The sequence below is a fragment of the Hordeum vulgare genome, chromosome 2H, assembly GCF_904849725.1.
Source record: "Hordeum vulgare subsp. vulgare chromosome 2H, MorexV3_pseudomolecules_assembly, whole genome shotgun sequence".
NCBI classification, from domain to species: domain Eukaryota; kingdom Viridiplantae; phylum Streptophyta; class Magnoliopsida; order Poales; family Poaceae; genus Hordeum; species Hordeum vulgare.
In genome coordinates this window covers 514,880,889-514,903,141 of record NC_058519.1, presented here as the reverse complement: position 1 = coordinate 514,903,141, position 22,253 = coordinate 514,880,889, and the positions used below count along the sequence as shown (strand labels likewise).

Here is a 22,253-nt window from a genome sequence, read left to right as displayed (position 1 = left end):
GCAAACCATGTTGTCATAATCCAGATATCTCTCAGGGAGAAGCATCTCTCCTTCCTCTCCCAGTCTAACGGATATCTCAAAGTGTGTGGCAAGATGGGTAGCGTAGATACCTCCATAGACGACACCCTTGGAACGGTTCAGGTTCAACCGTTGAGCTACTATAGCACCCAAGCTATAAGTCTTATCGTTATAAAGGCCTTCGCGCAAAACCACAAGGTCTGGAGAACTAAGTGACCCAGCCTCCCCATGGCCAATCAAACATTTTCCCACAAATAGTGAGAAGTACCGAATCACAGGAAAATGTATGCTAGCAATTCTAGCGCGAGACACTCCTCTCTCCTCTCCAATAGCAATAGAACCAATGAAATCCTCCAAGTCCCGTGGACGAGGGTCACAGATATCCCCAACATAAGGTAATTTGCATACATTGCAAAAATCCTCTAGTGTCATGCACTGGGGAACATCGTATATCATGAACTCAACCATGGGAGGATTCTTCCTCGGATAAAAGTTGAAGCTTTGAACGAAAATATTGGTGAGGCGGAGATATTGTGGGCACTTATCTTCCACGAACGCAGTAAGACCTGCGTTCTCCACCAAGTAATAAAAGTCTTCATAAAGTCCAGCGGTGCACAAAAAATCATCACTTGGCCACTCGCACGCTCGAACTTTTGTGACTCGAGGGACTGCGTACTTGGGGTGGTTCTTCTCATCCTCCTTGGGGTTACGGCTTGCAGAGCCTCTCAAGAACCTCCTCGTCTTTTCCTTTTTCTAGCTCTGAAAAATTCTGAAATTTTAGAGACTTCGAAAGAAAAGTAAATAAGGATTAACCCAACTTGTAGCAACTACTCCTACTAGTGCCTAGAGACCGTATCACGCGCTAAAACTACTTGGGACCAGCTAAAATCAACTTTTCTAGCTCAAGAACAGGGTCACCAAGGTAGCAAGAATACGCAAAGGATAAAGCACTAGAGCAAAAACTAATTGGACCAATGGAAGAGTCACTTACCAAGGAGTAATTTCCCCAAAACGGTTCGGAGAATGGTGCTTTGAGCAACGAGATCGAAAATCACAGCCAAATGAGCAAGAACACGGGTTTGAGCAGCGAAACAATTTTTTCTGGAGGTGGAAGAAGAGGCTGGGAGCTGGAATGAGTGGAGGGGGTGCCTGTGGGCCCCACAAGCTTGCACCCCGCCACTAGGGGGGTAGGTGGCGGTGGGGGGGGGGGCTTGTGGCCCACTGGTCAGGCCCCTGGCCAGCTCTCAGGCCCAGAAATTTTCAAAAATTCCAGAAAAAATCATACTAAATTTTCAGGACCATCGAAGAACTTTTATTTTCGAGATATTTTTCTCCGGGATGCTAAAACAGAAAACAGGAAAAGCTAAACTAATTCTATCATTTTTCTTCTAAGCAACAGAAAAGGAAAACTCAAAAAGAGGTATGTGACTCTTTGATTCATCCGTTTCATGGTCATCGAAAGAAATTCGTCAATGGGATTGATCAAGTCCTTATGACAAAACCTTCTCAAATCGCAAGAGAGAACGGAGAATTTTCGAATAGCCACTAAGTCACCTCAATGGGGATATGAATCTCCCCAACAAGCAAATCATACTTCATCTTGACACGAGGAATAGAGCATTCAAAGCTCACAATGAGAATCGATGAAGTCTTTTCGATAGCATTGATGCAATGTACTGGATATCGTTTCTTCAGAAAGTGCACCGTGTGCTCATTACCGTTGACATGGAAAGTGACATTGCCTTTGTTGCAATCTATAACAGCCCCTGCAGTGTTTAAAAAGGGTCTTCCGAGGATGATAGCCATGGCATCGTCCTCGGGAATATCCAAGATAACAAAGTTTGTTAAGATAGTGGTATTAGCAACCACAACAGGCACATCCTCACAAACGCCGATAGGGAAAGCAGTTGATTTGTCGGCCATTTGCAGAGAAATTTTAGTGGGTGTCAACTTATCCAATTCAAGTCTACGATAAAGAGAAAGCGGCATAACACTAACACTGGCTCCAAGGTCACATAAGGCAGTTCTTATGTAGTTTCCTTTAATGGAGCAAGGTATAGTGGGCACTCCGAGATCACCAAGTTTCTTAGGAGTTCCACCTTTAAAAGTGTAGTTGGCAAGCATAGTGGAGATCTCAAGATCTGGTATCTTCCGTTTATTAGTCACGATATCTTTCATGTACTTGGCATACGGAGACATCTTGAGCATATCAGTAAACCGCATGTGCAGAAAGACGGGTCTTATCATCTCAACGAAGCGCTCAAAATCCTCATCATCCTTTTTCTTGGATGGCTTAGGAGGAAAGGGCATAGGTCTCTGAACCCATGGCTCTCTTTCTTTACCATGCTTCCTAGTAGTGAAGTCATTCTTATCGTATTTCTTAGGTTGTGGATTATCAAGATTAACCGTAGGTTCAATCTCCACATCCTCATCATTGCTAGGTTGAGCATTATTATGAACATCACTGTCCATATTGTCACCAGGTTCATGTTCATCACCAGATTGTGTTTCTGCATCAGACGCAAAAATATCATTAGGTTCTTCAGGTGTGATAGTATTTGGTGAACTGGCGTGCAGGTTTCTATCATCCTTCTTCTTCTCCTTAGGATGACTAGGTGTATCAGCATTGATTCCTTGAGAATCTTGATCAATTCTCTTAGGATGACCTTCAGGATACAAAGGTTCCTGAGTCATTTTGCCTCCTCTAGTAATGACTCTGACAGAGTTGTCATTTAATTCATTGATCAAGTCATTCTGAGCTTTAAGTACTGTTCTACCTGAGTAGTAATCATAGAGGCATGTTTACTCAGAAGCTTCAGAGCATTGACATTTCTGTCTACACAAGCACTTAAATGGCTAAGCATACGAGTACTTTGTTCCAAATGTCTGCTAACATAATCATTGAAACTCTGTTGTTTGGCAACAAAGTTGTCAAATTCATCAAAGCATAGGCTAGCAGGTCTATCAAAAGGAATATCACTCTCATCAAACCTACGCAGAGAATTCACTTCCACTACTTGTATCGGATTATCGAGACCATGGATCTCTTTGATAGGTTGTAGATTTTTGACATCTTCAGATCTAATGCCTTTCTCTTGCATAGATTTCTTGGCTTCTTGCATATCTTCGGGACTGAGGAATAGAATACCCCTTTTTATTAGGAGTTGGCTTAGGAGGTGGTTCGGGAATAGTCCAAGCATTACCGTTGATCAAGAGGTTATTCGGTAGGGTCTCAGCTTGTTCTACAGTTCGTTCCCTAAAAACACAACCGGCACAACTATCTAGGTAGTCTCTAGAGGCATCGGTAAGTCTGTTATATAAGATATCAAGTATCTCGTTCTTCTTAAGAGGGTGATCAGGCAAAGAATTTTGTAGCTGGACGAGCCTCCCCCAAGCTTGTGGAAGACTCTCTTCTTGGAGTTGAGCAAAGTTGTATATTTCCTGCAAGGCAGCTTGCTTCTTATGGGCAGGGAAATATTTCTCACAGAAGTAATAGACCATCTCCTGGGGACTACGCACACATCCAGGAGCAAGAGAGGTGAATCAAACTTTAGCATCATCCTTTAGAGAGAAAGGAAATAGCTTAAGGATATAGTAGTGGCGGATCTTCTCCTCATTAGTGAAGCGGTTGGCTATTTTGGATAGTTTGGCAAGATGGGCTATGACCGTCTCAGACTCATAACCGTGAAAAGGATCAGATTCGACTAGAGAGATTATCTCAGGGTCGACAGAGAATTCATAATCCTTATCGGTGACAAAGATAGGTGAAGTGGCAAACTTCGGGTCATTTTTCATCCTAGCTTCCCGAGATTTTTCCTTCCACTTGAGAAGTAATTTCTCAGCGTCATAGGCATCCTTACACACAAGAAAATCCTCAGCTATCTCTCCCTCCATAACGTAACCCTTAGGTATATCAGGCAATTCATATCTAGGAGAGCTAGATCTAACAGGAGCAAAAGCAGGTTCTATCTCAATAGTATCGGTAGTTTCAGAAGCATCACGAGCATTGGCAGTAACTCTAGCAATATGAGCATCAAGGAACACTCCTAGTGGAACATCAGGGAAAGGAGTATCTCTAGCAGTATCAAGCATAGCATCATCAGGCAAAATAGCATCTCTAGCATCATCAGGCAAAGCAGTATCAAGCATAGCATCTCTAGCAGTATCAAGCATAGTATCATGAAGCGTAGCATCAGGCATAGTATCAAGCATAGCATCTCTAGCAGTATCAGGCATAGTATCAAGCATAGTATCATCAGGCATAGTATCAAGCATAGCATCTCTAGCAGTAGTCTCACAAGCATCATCAAGCACAGGCAACATATCAAGATTTCTAGCAGGAGGTGATGTCGCAAACTTACTCATAACTGAAGGTGAATCAAGTGCAGAGCTAGATGGCAATTCCTTACCTCCCCTCGTAGTTGAGGGCAAGACTTTGGTCTTTGGATCCTTCAGATTCTTCATAGTGATCAGCAGATATAAATCCCAAGTGACTCAGAGAATATAGCAATACCTCCCCGGCAACGACGCCAGAAAAATGCTGATCTGCAATCTCTGGCGTTAGCTAGACGAATGCTTATGACAACAAACCTTCTCCTGCAACGGCACCAGAAGAATGCTGATAGCACTCCCCAGTAATGAAACTAGAAGAATGTTGTTGACAGCCCACCAGCGCGTGGGTTCACAACAGTTTTCGAGGGTAGAGTATTCGACCCAATTTGTTGATAAGCCAGTGAGGAGGTGAGAGAATACTCTCGAGTATTAGCAGCTGAATTTGTCGGATTCAACCACACCTGAAAGTTTAGTATCTGCGAGCACAGTAGTAACAGCAAAGTAATATGATAACAACGCTGTCAGAAATGATCTGTTGACGGCAGACTATTCCTAACGATTGTATCAATGGCGCCCCCGTTGCCGCGTTGACGGAAGTTGTCAGTTCCCGTCAACGGCCGGTGAACCAACAGTGTAGCAGGTAGCAGCAGTGTAACGAGAAATAATAGTGGCAAGGAACATCAGTAGTGACAGCAGTAGCAAGTAGCAACAGTAGCAAGCGACAATAGTAGCAACAGTAGCAGCAGAGCAAGACAAGTAACATCAGTAGCAACAGTAGTAGCAGCAGCAGCAGAGCAAGACAAGTAACAGCAGCAGTAGCAACAGTAGTAGCAGTGGTAGGACAAACTCGTAGGCAATGGGTCGGTGATTTGTTTGTATGATATTCATCATGCAACAGCTATAACACGGAGAGATATGTGGCTAGATCCCATTTGTCAATGTGATGTAGGCATGCATTCCGTGTGTCGTCATACGTGCTTAGGGAAAAGAACTTGCATGACATCTATTGTCCATCCCTCCCGTGGCAGCGGGGTCCAAAAGGAAACTACGGGATATTAAGGTTCTCCTTTTAATAAAGAACCGGACCAACGCATTAGCACTTGGTGAACACATGAACTCCTCAAACTATGGTCATCACCAGGAGTGGTTCCGGTTATTGTCACTCCGGGGTTGCCGGATCATAACACATAGTAGGTAACTACAACTTGCAAGATCAGATCTAAAACACACATATATTGGTGACAACATAATAATTTCAGATCTGAAATCATGGCACTCGGTCCCTAGTGACAAGCATTAAGCATGGCAAAGTAGTAGCAACATCAATCTCAGAACATAGTGGATACTAGGGATCAATCCCCATCAAAACTAACTCGATTACATGATAGATCTCATCCTACTCATCACCGCCCAGCAAGCCTATGAACAGATTACTCAGGAACGACGAAGAGCTTCATGGAATTGGAGAGGGAAGAAGGTTGATGATGACGATGGCAACGATTTCCCCTCTCCGGAGCCCAAGACGGACTCCAGATCTGCCCTCCAGATGAAGAACAGGAGGTGGCGGCGCCTCCGTATCGGAAACGCGACGAAAACTTCTCTTTTTTATTTTTTTTCTGGGACGAAAGGCAACTTATAGAGCTGGAGTTGGGGTCGGCAGGTGCCTGTGGGCCCCACAAGCCTGCCCACCGCCACCAGGGGGTGGTGGCGGAGCAGGGGCTTGTGGCCCACTGGCCCACCCCGTGAGGTGGAACTTGGCGCAGATATTTTTGATATTTTCCAAAACCGCTCCCCGTAAATTTTCAAGACGTTTGGAGAACTTTGATTTCTGCACAAAAATAACACCAAGGCAATTCTGCTGAAAACAGCGTCAGTCCAGGTTAGTTCCATTCAAATCATGCAAATTAGAGTCCAAAACAAGGGCAAAAGAGTTTGGAAAAGTAGATACGATGGAGACGTATCAATGGGCCTAAGGCCCATGAGACAATTTCAGAAATCTCCAAGGGCCCATGTAGGTGGTGGAATGACAAGGGGTGGTGGGAAGTTTAGTCCCACCTTGCTAGTGGAGAGGGAGTTGGATCCCTTTATAAGGGTCTCTCTTCTACATGCTATTGGAGCATGAGAAGAGAAGATGCCCTCGCGCATTCCTCCGCCGCCCGCCTCACCACGCCTCGTCACGACGTGTCGTGGTTTGCGGGAATGAGCCGAGCCAAGCTCATACCTACGCGCTTATTTTTGCCAGTCACGAACGGAGAATACATAACGGATGCGTCACGATCTGAGACGTCGGATCGTGGGCTGTTACCGACTCGGACGTGGGTTCAGCCCACGTCTCTCCACTCGGCCGCCTATATAAGCAGGGCTAACACCAACCCTAGCCGACACAAGATCAGAACGCTTGTGCCTCACGCGCTCGTTCCTTTTGCTGCTGCTGCCGCCGGCGACTCTGTCCCATTCACCGTGTACACGGTCGACGGGAGAGCAGGCCTCCGAAACCCCGCTTCTCCAGATCCTATACTGGAGAGGGGCGATTAGGTTTTGGAGAGCCATCACGCGACTGCTCGCCTCCATCCGTCTACTTCATTTACGTCCGCGTCGCTTTCGTCATCACCATGGCTTCACCAACCAAAGCCGACTTTCTCGCCCGCGAGAAGGCCGAAGCCGAGAAGAAGGCGGCACAGGATGCCGCCGCCGCCATTGTTGTTTCTACAACCAAGTGGTCGATGGGAGGGTATAACTCGATTATCCCGCTTCTACTTACTAGTGTCTTAGGCGTACTGATGATCTGTGCAGATATATCTACTATTTGTCTAGTACGCGATGCCATGATCGAATATCAGTACGTCATGAATCTAGTCAATGCCATGTTAGTGATTATTTCATGGATTAATTTATTCGAAAAATTGCCTATGTCCTCAACAAAAATCTGAGGGACTTCCTGGAGCTAAAGCGGGAAAGAGACTTGCGGTACGACCTTAGGCAGCGACAACTGAACAAGCAGCGGAGTTGCGGTCCCAATACAAACAACATGCAGTTAGAGAATTTGATGGACCAGAGAGAGTAAATTGCTCAAAACCACCACAATTATGGCAAGGGTACTCCAAAACCACCATTTTTGTCAAAAATCACAAAAGACCACCACTTATGCGTCAAGTGGATAACAAATAGCACTGATTCTTGTGTTAGCTCGTTCTAACAGTGAAATTGACAAGCTGGACCCACATGTCAGGTTGATGTGGTGTGCTTGCATGGACAACATGCTGAGTTGGATAATGGACCCACCTCTCAATGACTCAGCTATTCTATCCTTTTTTATTTCTTCATCTTCTCCGACAAGTAAATTTCTCTACCCGCACCCGGCCTTCCACCGGTGCCGGCTCCGGCCAACTCACCTGACATGATGACGATGTCCTACGAGCTCCCAGTGCACGAGACATCAGAGCCATCCATCGACCATCAGATCCACCTCATAAGGCACCTAGTGCGCTTCCTCCTTCCATACAACATCGAACTCGACGACGCAGCATCGATCGATGCTAAGCTACAGCACCACTGCAGTGACTGACCACACAGCACCTGTTAGGGCGGGCAGGCAAGTTGTGCCTCGAGCTTGATGGAGCGGGCGCGCGGGGGCTCGGCCTCGCCGGATCTGGCAGCGATGCGTGTGGGCAGGGGCTCGATCTCGCCGGAGCTGGCAGGGGTGCGGGTGTTGGAAATATGCCCTAAAGGCAATGATAAATAGTTATTATTATATTTCCTTTTACAAGATAATCGTTTATTATCCATGCTATAATTGTATTGAATGAAAACATAGATACATGTGTGGATACATAGACAAAAAAATGTCCCTAGCAAGCCTCTAGTTGGCTAGCCAGTTGATCAAGGATAGTCAAGGTTTTCTGGCTATGTGCAAGTGTTGTCACTTGATAACTGGATCACATCATTAGGATAATCATATGATGGACTAGACCCAAACTATGAACGTAGCATATTGATCGTGTCATTTTATTGCTATTGTTTTCTGCGTGTCAAGTGTTTATTCCTATGACCATGAGATCATATAACTCACTGGCACCGGAGGAATACCTTGTGTGTATCAAACTTCGCAACGTAACTGGGTGACTATAAAGGTGCTCTACAGGTATCTCTGAATGTGTCCGTTGAGTTAGTATGGATCAAGACTGGGATTTTTCACTCCGTGTAACGGAGAGGTATCTCGAGGCCCACTTGGTAATACAACATCACACACAAGCCTTGCAAGCAATATGACTAAGTGTAAATCACGGGATCTTGTATTACGGAACGAGTAAAGAGACTTGCCGATAACGAGATTGAAATAGGTATGTAGATACCGACGATCGAATCTCGGGCAAGTAACATACCGAAGGACAAAGGGAATGACATACGGGATTATATGAATCCTTGGCACTGAGGTTCAAACGATAAGATCTTTGAAGAATATGTCGGATACAATATGGGCATCCAGGTCCCGCTATTGGATATTGACCGAGGAGTGTCTCGGGTCATGTCTACAAAGTTCTCGAACCCGCAGGGTGTGCACACTTAAGGTTCGATGATGTTTTAGTATAGTTGAGTTATATGTGTGGTTACCGAATGTTGTTCGGAGTCCCGGATGAGATCACGGACGTCACGAGGGTTTCCGGAATGGTCCGGAGACGGAGATTGATACGGAGGATGGTTTCATTCGGTCACCGGAAAGTTTCAGGCATTACCGGCAGTGTACCGGGAGTGATGAATGGGTTCCGCGTATTTACCGAGAGGGGCCCACCCAGCCGGGAGTGATCCCAAGGCCCTAGGGTGGCGCACCAAGTATTTAGTGGGCTGGTGGAGTCAGCCCAAGATGGCTATGGCGCCACATGTAAAAATACCAAAGGAAAGGAAGAAAAAAAGGAAAGACGGAGGTGGGAAGGAAGAGGAGGACTCCTCCTTCCCAAACCGAATTGGAGGAGGAGTCCCCCTCCTCCCTGGCGGCTGGCGCACCCTTGGGGACCTTGTGCCCCAAGGCTAGCCCCTCCCCTCCTCCTATATATATTGGTGGTTTAGGGCTTTTTGAGACACAACTTTACCACGTGCAACTCTAGCCTATTCCACATAGTTTTACCTCTAGATCGGATTTCTGCGGAGCTCGGGAGGAGCCCTGCAGGAGTAGATCATCACCACCACCGGAGCGCCATCACGCTGCCGGAGAACTCATCTACTTCTCTGTCTTGCTTGCTGGATCAAGAAGGCTGAGATCGTCATCGAGCTGTACGTGTGCTGAACGCGGAGGTGCCGTCCGTTCGGCGCTAGATCGGGACGGATTGTGGGACGGATCGCGAGACAGTTCGTTGGACGGATCGTGGGATGGTTCGAGGGACGGATCGTGAAGACGTACCACTACATCAACCGCGTTTCTTAACGCTTCCCGCTGAGCGATCTACAAGGGTACGTAGATCTAATCTCCTCTCGTAGATGGACATCACCATGATAGGTCTTCGTGTGCATAGGAATTTTTTTGTTTCCCATGCAACGTTCCCCTACAGCGGGCGGGTGGGGGCTCGACTTCGTCGGAGCTGCCAGAGGCGCGGGAACGCGAGGCATGTGCCTCGCCGGAGTTAGCAAGGGTGCAAACACGCGGGGATTCCACCTCATCGGAGCGGGCAGGGGCGCCGACACTCAGGGGTTCAGATTGTCTGTAGCGGGCGGGGTTTGTACTCGTCCGAGAAGGCAGGGCTCGACCTCGCCGGAGCTGGCAGCGGCGCAAGCTCGCAGCGGTTTGGCCTCGCTGGAGCGGGTAGGGTCAGCCGCCGCTGTTGTTCTTTCACGGATAGCGCTCCTATGGAAAGGAAGAAGGAGATGAGAGAGAAGACAAGAGGTGTGGCTGACAGGTGGGACCCCCATCCACCTCACCAAGTCAAACATTTACTATGATAAGTCTTTGCCACATCAGCCTGAGCAGACGGGTCCCACTAGTCAGTTTTGCTGTTAGACGCGCTCAATCTATAATCAGTGCAATTTGTTATCCACTTGACGCAGAAGTGATGGTCTTTTATGATTTTTGGCAAAAGTGATGATTTTGGAGTACCCTTGCCACAGTTGTGTTGGGTTTGAGTAATTTACTCGACGAGGGAGCTAAAGCTAGTATAGAGAAAGGGAGAGAAGAAGGGGTCATTATGTAAGGAAACTGAGACCGGGCTATAATGAGCATCACTGTACAAGGAGCCCTGGCCAAAATATGACAGGGACAGGAAAAGGCGTCCAAAGCAACATTGGGTGGTGAAGGGAGATCCAGACATGCAAGTTGGAAGTGATACGTTTATTCGCGATACCACACAAAAAAACGTCTATAGTGTTTGGCCATATCTCAAATCGATATGATATATCGGCCGACCCAGCTAGCCAGGGCTGCCGAAAGCAATGAATATTCTAGCCTGAAACTGTCGAGGGTTGGGGTTGGATTCGAGAGTGGATGAAAGTGAGACAAAAAAGAAGTCGAGGGCTATGGAGAGACTCAAGTGGAGCTTGGGCTTTAGGAGTGGAGTGGCAGTGGAGCTGCAGGAATCAACGTTCAGAAGTTACACGTGGAGACAGATAACTAGGTGGTTGCGACTGTTTGCAAGCATGTTTGGAGACGCGGACAAAAACCCGTCGGCATCAGGGACATGTGTGGAGGAGATTAAGGAAATGATGCGAGCATTTAGTGATGTCAAAGTGTCATGGTATGTTTGAATTGCAAATTAGGCCGCTCATAGGTTAGTTATAAAAGTCTGATCTCCCGCTTGGAAACTCGTTTTGTTTTTACAGGTGTAGCAGTTCACGGACCGTCCACAAGTATAAAACCGGCGGATGAGAATACACCTCTTGCTTGGTCTGTAAAAACTTCTGGCTGTAACGCCACTAAAACAACCGAAGCAAGCGCGATTTTAGGATCCAGCCGGATATTTCTACAGCTCCAACTAATACACTTGTTTTGGGCTGGAAAACGCCGAACCAATCGGGGTCTGATGGTATCATCAGCCACAGTTTACAAAGTTCTTCTTCTATACCTACCTTAGATGTGGTCTCGGATGAGATCCCAGACATTTGAGTTCAAGTAAAGCAGCTTGATTGGTCCTCAATTTTTTTCCTGGCAACTGCCCATACTTCAGCTGATCAACGTGTTTGAACAAGCAAACGGCAAACCGATGCCGCCTTCTCGTCCTCCTCTGACCCTGAAGAACCTGGGCCTCCTCTACCGCTTCCTAGCCTCGCCGTCGTCGGCGCCTCCGCCGCTGCCCGTGCTCCTCCGCCTGCACGCTCTCGCTGCCACCTCGGGCCTCTGTTTCCGCCCCGACTTCGCCGCCAAGCTCGTCTCCGCCTACTCCTCCTCCGGCCACCCCGGCCTCGCCGCCCTCGCCTTCTCCGCCTCCCCCTGTCCCGACACCTTCCTCTGGAACTCCCTCCTCCGCTCCCACCATTGCGCCTCCGAATTCGCCTCCGCGCTCTCCGCCCACCGCCGCATGTGCGCCTCTGGCGCGCGGCCTTCCCGGTTCACCGCCCCCATCGCCGCCTCTGCGGCCGCAGAGCTCGCGGTCCTCCCGGTCGGCTCCTCCGTGCACGCCTACTCCGTCAAGCTCGGCCTCCTGGTAGGCGACGGTTCCATCGCCGTCTCGTCGTCGCTGGTGTACATGTATGCCAGGTGTGTCCGCATTGACGACGCTACGAAGCTGTTCGACGAAATGGCTGAGAGGGACGTTATCACGTGGACTGCGGTGGTCTCTGGGTGCGTTCGGAATGGCGAGTGTGAGAAGGGGATGAGATACTTGTTGCAGATGGTTAAGCTAGCGGGTGATGGCGGCGCGAGGCCAAATTCACGGACAATGGAGAGTGGGTTGGAAGCTTGCGGAGTGCTTGGTGAGCTGTCTGCTGGGAGATGCTTGCACGGGTACACGGTGAAGGAAGGGATTGCAGATTATGCGTTGGTGGTTTCCACGCTTTTCTCAATGTACTCAAAGTGCGATAGGACTGAGGATGCACGTGTTTTATTCCCGGAGTTGCCAGAAAAAGATGTGGTTACCTGGACTAGCTTGATTGGAGCCTATTGTAGGAGAGGACTTGATAGGGAGGCCGTGGAGTTGTTCCAGGAGATGGAGGAGTCTGGTCTGCAGCCAGATGAAGTTCTTGTTAGCTGTGTACTTTCAGGGTTAGGGAACAGTGGAAATGTGCATAGAGGGAAGGCATTTCATGCAGCTATAATTAAGAGAAATTTTGGTGACAGTTTGTTGGTTGCCAATGCTTTGATTTCAATGTACGGTAAACTTGAATTGGTGGATGATGCAGGCAAAGTTTTTGGAGTTTTGCATCAACGAGATGCAGAATCATGGAATTTGATGGTTGTACTATACTGCAAAGCTGGACTTGATGTCAAATGCTTGGAATTGTGCCGAGAAATGCATTGCAGAGATCGTGATGAATTTTCGTGTGACATCAACAGCTTGGTCTCCACAATCACTTCTTGTTCACGGCTAGGAAAACTGCGGTTAGGTCAATCAGCTCATTGTTTTTCAACAAAGTGCTTGCTTGATGAAAATTCAGTTGCCAATGCATTAATTGGCATGTATGGAAGATGTGGCAAATTTGACCTTGCTTACAAAATATTTGGTGTGGCCAAAGTGAGGAGGGATGTTGTCACCTGGAATGCACTCCTATCCAGCTATTCTCATCTAGGACATTCAAATGATGCCTTGTCACTATATGATCAGATGCTCACTGAAGGTGTCCAACCGAACTCATCAACCTTGATTACTGTCATTTCAGCTTGTGCAAATTTGGCTGCACTGGAACATGGAGAACTGATACATTCTCATGTGAAAGATATGGGGTTGGAATCTGATGTATCTATTAGTACATCACTTGTTGACATGTATAGTAAATGTGGGCAACTTGGAATTGCAAGAGGAATTTTTGATTCTATGCTCGTACGGGATGTTGTTACATGGAATGTGATGATGGCAGGCTATGGGATGCATGGTGATGTGAAACAAGCACTGCAATTATTTAATGAGATGGAGGGAGGAAGTATTAAGCCTAACAGTGTCACTTTTCTTGCCATTCTGTCTGCTTGCTGCCATGCAGGGTATGTTGATGAGGGCAGGAAGCTGTTCATCAGAATGGGGGAATATTGCCTTGAACCTAACCTGAAACATTACGCATGTATGGTGGATCTCCTAGGGAAATCTGGGCATCTTCAAGAAGCAGAAGATATGATTTTGGCTATGCCAATACAACCTGATGGTGGGGTATGGGGAACTTTGCTTAGTGCCTGCAAAATGCATGACAATTTCAAGATGGGGTTAAGAGTTGCAAAGAAAGCTTTTGCTTCTGACCCAGGAAATGATGGGTACTATATATTAATGTCGAATTCATATGGTAGTGCTGAAAAATGGGATGAGATAGAGAAACTGAGAGACACGATGAAGAATCATGGAGTGGAAAAAGGTGTGGGCTGGAGTGCGGTTGATGTTTGGGGGTGAGTTACCAGCTATGGCATAACTACAGCCGCGACTGCAGAAGGGTAAATAACCAATTGACCGCATTAGTTCATTTCATTAACTCTGGAATCAGCTTTAGAGATATAATGACCAGCTGACTGCTACCAGCGCAAATGGTTAAGGTCTGTTGCAAGAGCCAAGAAGTCGGTGAAGTATGCATCCATTGTGCATTTATGTTCTTCAATATTCTGTTTCATTAGAGATTGGGGGCAGAAGTCCTCTTATTATCCAAGATGATGTTGCTGATATCGGCAAAGGTATCTTCCTCCCTTGGATGGCGCATTATTCCTAAGCCATTTAGTTCTACTTAAACTTATAGTCCATAATTCTCTGGGTTATTGGAAAACAATGTCGATTATACATTTATGTATAATTAGTGTTAGCTAATTGCGTATTGCTGTGATAAATTCCTGCTGGATTTAAAACAGATGTTGAATTGGCCTTGTTTGTCTGTTTTTTGAATGCCATTCAAGTTCGCACTGCAACTTCTCATTCACTTAAAGTACATGACATGATGATTTACACTTCTGCAGAAGAAAATTCTAAAGAATTTTATATAGGCCACTTCGATGAGCAAAAGGTGTATGAAAATGTTCAGATCCACTGGAAGAAGATAGCAGGTAACTCAACTGGAACCTATTCCACTTTTGGAGTTTGCTTGCAAATATGTACATCTTGGAACTATTTTTGTGCATATGACATTACTCCCCGCCTCCTCAAGCCGCTCGTCTTTGAGCTGAAAATCCTTGATCTTTTCTTCCCATTGTACCAAAAAAAATCTGAACACCACTTGCTACCATGCCCCAAGACTTCATTTGCCTCAGGATTATCTGAACGTGATAAACCAACGTTAATGCTGGTGGCACATCTGATGGATCAACATGGAAGCACTTCAAAAGACTCACATGAAAAGGATTGCAAATATGAGCCCGTGCTGGAACACTCAGTTTATATGCTATTGTCCCCACATGGCCTATAAATACAACATTTTTTTTTGCGGTGGATAAATACAAAAAAATGACTGGAGTTAACCTGCGTCTAATGAGACAGCATTGGTTTTGTAAAACAAAGTGTATAGTGGTCTAGCTGGATCAAAACTCTGCTCCTTAGTGACATCAATTGCTCATTTACATAGAGCCTGTTCAACTTTGGGAATGACGTATCATCTATGCAAGTTTTGTCACATTGTAATGGTTTCAATCCTAAAGGTTACGCTCGTAAAGGAAATAGCATTGCTTGGGGGAAATGCCCCTCATTGGTTTATTGTCTCATCTATATGTAATATAAGAGGTAATTCTTCATGGTTCAGCCAAGGTGGATGGCATGCTTACTGAATACTGATACATTTGCATCTTTTGCCATGATCACAAGAACTGTTATGATGCTCCAACTGTTAATGTCAAAAGCACCATACAAAGGTGAAGATGTATGCCCCAGTGCCCCACAACTCACTATTCCACATTATCGGGCATGTTTACTTAACTAATTGTTCTTTCACGCGCTTCATCATCTTTACAAGTGTGTTCTTGTTAATATTATCAAAAGCAAACGACTCATTCTTTCTAGTCGGATCATATGAATCTTAGTGAAGGATAAAATTATGAATAACTTGAATATTTATGATTATCATATGATTATCAAAATTACACACCTAATGTTTCTCATATTTGAAACTATTGATAACTTGTACCTATATACTCCCTCCGTCCCAAAATAAATGACGCAACTTTGTACTATCTTTGTGCCATCATCTCTTGCACGTGAGCTGGCGGATCTGGACTTCTTTTTTTTTGTTTCTCGGGTCTTTCTTCTCTTCTACTGATTTTTGGAGATTTTTTTTCGTTTGTCAGTTTTCTTGTTTTTTCTTGTTCTTTTACCTTTTCTTAAAATTCGTGTTTATTTCTAAATTTGTGAACATTTTTTTAAAAATTCTGAACATTTTAAAAGGTCCTGTATTTTTTAAAATTCCTGAACATTTTTTAGATTTCATGAACTTTTTAAACCTCAAGAGCATTTTTTGAATCTATGGAGCTTATTATCAATAATAATATAGTTTTAAAATATGTTACTTATCTTCAATAATATATTTTTAATCTGTTGAGGAGAAAAAATAGAGGAGAAAATCAGGAGTAGACAGCAGCCGAAAGCAAAGGAATGACACTGCCATTCTTGTGAGTCGACTCGATTTTTGGGCTTCAGACACGTCTGGGCGGCGGGTACATACACAAATCTGACCCATCGGCGCATACGGCCCAACGCACATGTGACAGCCTGACTTTGGGATACCCTGGCTTCTCTGACCGACACTGAGAACCTCCCGGTCCCCGTTCCTCTCCCATTCCCGGAAACCGATCCTGCTCCTCCTCGTTTGTCTATGGGCGAATCTCTCCGGCAACGGCGACCTCTCTTCCCCTGCGCCCCCCTCCTCCCCCGACGTTGCCACCCCGTTTTCCATCGCTACCAGATCGACGCCCATCCTTTCATCCTCTCGAGCCTCTGCAGATCTACTCCGGGGGGCCGCCTTACCGACGGTTCTTCCTCGCCACGGTGGGTTCCTTTACTTCCCGTCCTCTACACCCCCTTCTTTTTGTTCACAGAATTGTTCCCGAATTCGGGCAACCGCTGACCCCGTGGCTAGGCAAAAGTCAAGTAAAATATGTTCAACGTTTGATTTTTTTATCTTGTATATTGAGGAAGTTGGTAGTATGTTTTAGAGCTTGTTTCTTCTTCAGCACACTAGTTGTTTGATTACCTCACTGATTGTTGCCGGCAATCGTACATAAGTTTGATAAACTTGTACAGGTAGAATTATCGTGCTCATGTGGTATATACTCCCTCCATTCCTAAATATAAGTCTTTCTAGAGATTTTAATGCAAACTACATACGGATGCATTTAGACATATTTTAGAGTGTAGTTTCAATCATTTTGCTCCGTATGTAGTCCATATTGGAATCTCTAAAAGGGCTTATATTTATGAACGGAGGGAGTACTAGTTGCGGAATTCCATTGGCTTACTCATAGTCATAGATTGGAGTGGTTGATGATAATTGAATCTGTTGGAAGATTAACATGTACATGATGCATTATCAATAAAGAGTTGGGGTGTCTTGGTTTGGTTTGTGCTTTTGAGGAACCATGCTCTTATGCCAGACTGCAGACCAAAACTGAAAATGAGATATATTTTAAATTTTGTTCTATGCCTAAAATGGGAACATTTTGTTTTGTGAGGATGTGCTTTCCTCAACTCCAGAGTTTTGGTGTTCCTCAATAAGTACTCCCTCTGTAAAGAAATATAAGAGTGTTTAGATAACTAGTTTAGTGATCTAAACGCTCTTATATTTCTTTACGGACGGGGTATATTGATCAACAACACAAATAGGACCATGTTTTGCTGTGAAGTTGAACATCTACCCTTCAAGGCACCATAGTGAATGCTCAATGTGGTATATTGTGTCAAATCAGATTGATCATAGCAACTATTTGTGGTAATCGGTTGGATCATTTGGTTGTAACTCAGAAACAAATGTATTTTTCATTAGTGCCGGTATTATTTGAAAGCCTACATGTTAATCAAATTGATCATTTATTTCTTCTGTATTTCTTGTGTGGTTTAGCCCCCAACTCCAACAGACATCACATTTCCAAATCATTATTGATCTTGAACATGGAAGCTATTTATATGGACTATGTTCTAGCAATAGCCATTAGTCCATGTTCTGCTTAGTCTAGGTATACTCTTCTACGATTATCATTGTTGCAGATTCAGATTATAGTGAATTAAAAGATAACAGTAGTCATGCTACTTTAATTTTTGACTGGGCATGAATTAATCGGTATTTGTTTGTAGCTGAAGCCTGTCTACATCCTAGAGGGTACAGGCATTCCTGGTGAAGTTCAGTGATTGAGAATGGAAAATGGATTTCCTGGTGAGGTTCTCAAGGCTGTTTTCCCTCTACTGGATGGTAAAGACTTGGTCTTTTGCATGCTTGTATGCCGCCAATGGTGTGAAATTGCAAAGGATGATTACTTCTGGAAATGCATCTGCTCACGGAAATGGCCTTCCATCTGCAAGCAGCCTCCTTCTGACACAAACTTCCAAAAGCTCTATTTAACATTCTCCAAGCCACGGAAGACAGTGCATCTTCCTGTACCTAAGCTCACTTTCAAGGATCTGGTGTTTTACATTGACATGTGGCTTGAGGGATCATTGATCTTCTCTCAAGCAGTTTCAGGCTGCATTCTTAGAGCAGGTCTACAGAACACACCCAGCGGAATACCAGATGTACTTGTTGCACACCTGAATGCCGCAGACTGCATTTTGATGATGGAAGTCGAACCCAAGCTGACAGTCCCTATGGGGCCATCCATCACCGTGTCTGTTCTTGCTCACCGTAAGGACACCAACAAGATGAGTTGCATAATTAATACGTCAAGTTTTGATTACATTGACAGCAATGCAGCACGAGCATTGGCATATGAATATCTCAGGTTTTCGCCCAGACACCCTTTCATATCAGACATCCGGGCGTGGATGTCCTTGCTTTTCCTGTATAAAGGAACAAACACTATAGAGGTATTTGGTATTGAACTAGATTTTTGTGATGCGGCAAGGTCCGAGCCTGAGATCTTGTGGCTCTTAGACATGCTTGATTGGAAATAAAAGCTACCTTTTAGTTGTGATTTGAGCCTTTGAGGCATGTAAAGAATGTTCATGATATGTTGATCATCTCCTGTTGTAGTACTGAAATATATATGCTTTAAGATGTTGGAATAAAATGGCGATGTGCGCCCATTGGTTTTTCATATACCGTTCATTATTTGGTATTGACTGATTTAGCCAGCATGGCTTGAAGACTGTCTTTTGGCCCCATAGTAGATTTGGCTTCTATGGATAATTGTTTGTACTAAATCAGCGACAATTATACTGTAGTATATTTGCCGGCTATTGCATGACCATCATTTGTTCGTTGGTGCATTGACATTTTATTTGAGTTTTTGTACCTGCCATTTGATTTATTTTTTAACTTTTGTTAGGATTTTCTAGCTTACTATATTTGCTTTTTCTCATGAAATTTGGTGGAGAGAGTAGTAGTGCTAGGAGTGTTGTTCCCTTTCTAGGGAGCTTATATAAACTCTAGCACAGTCGCCCGTATGTGCACTCTTCAAAACACATATGAAGTGTGCTCCATCAAATTTTGAAGTTTGCCGAGACGATGTACAAAATCATAGTCAATGTTGCGGCCTTCAAGATTTTTTTTTTCGTTCACATGTTTGAATTAAACGTTCCATGTCATTCCAAAAGGATCGTGCACACATTTTCCAAACAAATTGCATGAATAAAATAAAAGATAAAGCATCATGTGCATTCAACTGACATGTACAAATCACATGTCGCTGATGACCCCTCTATTATGTGCATTGTCCCCTCCCCTTGTGTGCTCAGCGCTCCATGCCATCCTAGGACGATGATCGCTGCCCGCGTGAACTCCCAAAAATGATATTGACATTGGATCCATGTTACTGGAATCCTACATCATCAATAGTTTTCCTCGGCTATCTTTTCTTGCATCAACCGGTCCTCATCAAGTTTAAGAATATGCGCCTCCATCTCTTCCTCGCGCTTTGTACTTGTTTGTATAGCATTCCGCCTCACTGTGACATCGTTGGATTAAGCTACAATAATCATTGTAATTAGGCTACGGTGATGGTGAAGATTAAGCTAGATGCTTTTGCTAAAACAGTGCATGATCAACCTTTGAATCATATCTCATTATAAATTCTCTTTAAAATTCAAAATCAAAATAATAAGTGGAATAAATATTTTTGCAAACATGAAATCCAAAATCATAGTTAGATTCCAAATATTCATATGGTAATTATAAAATATAAAACCCTATTTTATCAAGTCATCTCGTGCCTTAAAATAATTATAAACACATGCCAACTCAATTATTAAATGCCTTTTGATTTAAATCAATTCCAAATAAATTTTCATGCGTCCCTAATCTTGATCGTACGCATTTGCTTCTATAATTAACGTACGATTAAGCTCGGAGGTCACAAGTTGGTATCAGAGCCGACTGCCTGTAGGTAACTCTCCTTCCAATTCTTTGACCGAAGTTGAGTCTAGTACTTGAAAAACTTTAGTAACATTGTTGTGTGGCTTACGGCCCTGATACTCATGATCTGCATTGGGTTTTTCCGTGATGATGAACGGGTGATCGCAGCACAAAGAGGGTAAGCATTTCCCTCAGTTATGAAACTAAGATTTATTGAACCAATAGGAATATCAATCCACAACCGTCTTCACCGATTGCACACAAAAGAACAAACAGTTTGCATCCAACGCGGGCAAGAGGGCTGACAATCCCCTTGGTCTCGTTATTTGCAAGCGAATTAGGTGTGTAGATAATTATGAATTGCAAAATAAAATAAAAGTAAATAAATGTCACCATTGTATTGGAGGTTTTAGTAATATGTTGTGAGTAGACCCGGGGGCATAGCTTTCCCTAATGGCATCTCTCATAAAAAATAGCATGTGGTGGGTGAACAAATTACTATTGGGAAATTTATAGAAGAGCGGATAGTTATGCAATTTTCACGGCAATGATCATGTAAATATAGGCATCACGTCCATAAACAAATAGGTCAACTCCTGCTTGCACCTATTTCTATTACTTCACTTCAAGAGCGCTTCTATGCTTGCCTCTCTATGTATTAAGTTCATGACGAACAAAGTAATGCTTGAAGTAAGATGACATGATGTAGACAAAGTAAACTCAAATAATATGAATAAACCTCATCGTTTTACTCTTAGTGGCAGCAACACAAAGATGCAACTTGTCCCCTTCTGTCACTGGGATATAGAAACTCGCTAGCTTAAACCTACTACAACATACCTCTATCACCGAAGAAATATCAATCTAGTTGGCCAAACTATTTCAATAGACCGGAGAGAATTACGAAGCTATCATAATCATGCACATAAGAATAATATTATATATCAGTGGAGACTCAAATATTTCTCATGAATAATCTAAACATAAACCCACAATTCATCGGATCCCAACAAACGCACCGTACAAAAGAGTTACATCATATGGATCAAAGCAACGATGTGATAATCATTATATTGAAGATCAAAGAGAGATATATGCCATCTAGGTACTGCTATGGACCCGTAGGTCTGTGGTGAACTACAAACACATCATCATGAGAGTAGCAAGGTTGATGAAGAAGTCCTCCGTGATCGATCCCCCTCCAAAAGAGTGCGAGAACGGAGGTCTAGATGGCCTCCCGTTGGAACAGAGACTTGTGGGGGTGTAAAAAGAGTTTTGGGACCTCCTCTGGAGTTTTTAAGGTAAATAGGACTTTATAAGCTAGAGAATGGGGTCTGGGGAGCCACAAGGGGGCCACAAGCCATCAGGCCGCGCCCCCTAGGCCGTGCCTTGGTGGCTTGTGAGGGCCTTGTGTGCCTCTCGGCCTTCTTTCGATGCTCCATGGTCTTGTTTTGGTCCAGAAAAAATTCACAAAAAGTTTTAGGACAATTGGGATTCGTTTGGTATTAGAACCTGAAAAGTGGAAAAACATGTAGAAAACAACAAGTGGCACTAGGCACTGGGTCAATAGGTTAATGCTTAGAAATAATATAAATTGGTAGATAAGTTCATAAAAAGTGTTCTAGAATGATAACATGATAGCATGGAACAATAAAAAATTATAGATACGTTGGAGACATATCAAGCATCCCCAAGCTTAATTCCTGCTCGTCCTCGAGTAGGTAAATGATAAAAACTGAATTTTTGATGTAACATGATATCCATGATGTATTATTATGCATGTATGCTCACTGAGAATCGATGAATTAACAAGTATTAACACAACAATATTTATAAGTACAAGCAGCAAAACAATTAATTTTTCAAAGTGTACGATCCTCAAAGATTGTTTCAACCCTTTTCGTCTTTATTATATTAGCAAGGCATGGCTCCATCTTCATCACAAAACTACAAATGTCAAGGACCACGGTGTCCAAATGAGGCAATTGGATCATACTTTTTCAATATGCATCAACTTTTTATTCTTCACGCAATAAATGAGCGTGAACCATTGGACATAGCATATAGGTGGAATAGAGTAACGTGGTAGGTTTCAAAGGGGTTGAAAAGTGAACAAGATAGTCTCGTATCAACTAGGCATACCAACGGGTTATGGAGATACCCATCGATTTATATTGACACAAGGAGTCGGGATTGCCATGCAAACGATGCACTAGAGCTATAAGTGTATGAAAGCTCCACTGAAGCTAGGTGGGGTGTGCATCCAACTTGCTTGCTCATGAAGACCTCAGGCATTTGAGGAAGCCCGTTAT

At 44.2% G+C, this 22,253-nt stretch overlaps 2 protein-coding genes across 4 annotated transcripts; both read left to right on the top strand.

Annotated features, from left to right (window-relative positions):
• The first annotated feature begins 11,504 nt into the window (after positions 1–11,504).
• LOC123426936 (pentatricopeptide repeat-containing protein At4g39952, mitochondrial-like) lies at positions 11,505–14,305 on the top strand. Its single transcript, XM_045110856.1, has one exon. The coding sequence runs from the start codon at positions 11,535–11,537 to the stop codon at positions 13,860–13,862; it is 2,328 nt and encodes a 775-aa protein (XP_044966791.1). The 5' UTR covers positions 11,505–11,534; the 3' UTR covers positions 13,863–14,305.
• Positions 14,046–18,687, top strand: LOC123426937 (F-box protein At5g39250). 3 transcript variants are annotated; one of them, XM_045110859.1, is made up of 3 exons: positions 14,046–14,137; positions 14,414–14,500; positions 17,730–18,687. In XM_045110859.1, the coding sequence occupies exon 3, from the start codon at positions 17,790–17,792 to the stop codon at positions 18,540–18,542; it is 753 nt and encodes a 250-aa protein (XP_044966794.1). In that variant the 5' UTR covers positions 14,046–14,137; positions 14,414–14,500; positions 17,730–17,789; the 3' UTR covers positions 18,543–18,687. The 3 variants fall into 3 exon arrangements, with proteins under 3 accessions (XP_044966794.1, XP_044966793.1, XP_044966792.1); XM_045110858.1 differs by lacking the exons at positions 14,046–14,137; positions 14,414–14,500 and adding an exon at positions 16,175–16,427 and having other exon boundaries at positions 17,736–18,687; XM_045110857.1 differs by lacking the exons at positions 14,046–14,137; positions 14,414–14,500 and adding an exon at positions 16,175–16,427.
• Positions 18,688–22,253: the final 3,566 nt, after the last annotated feature.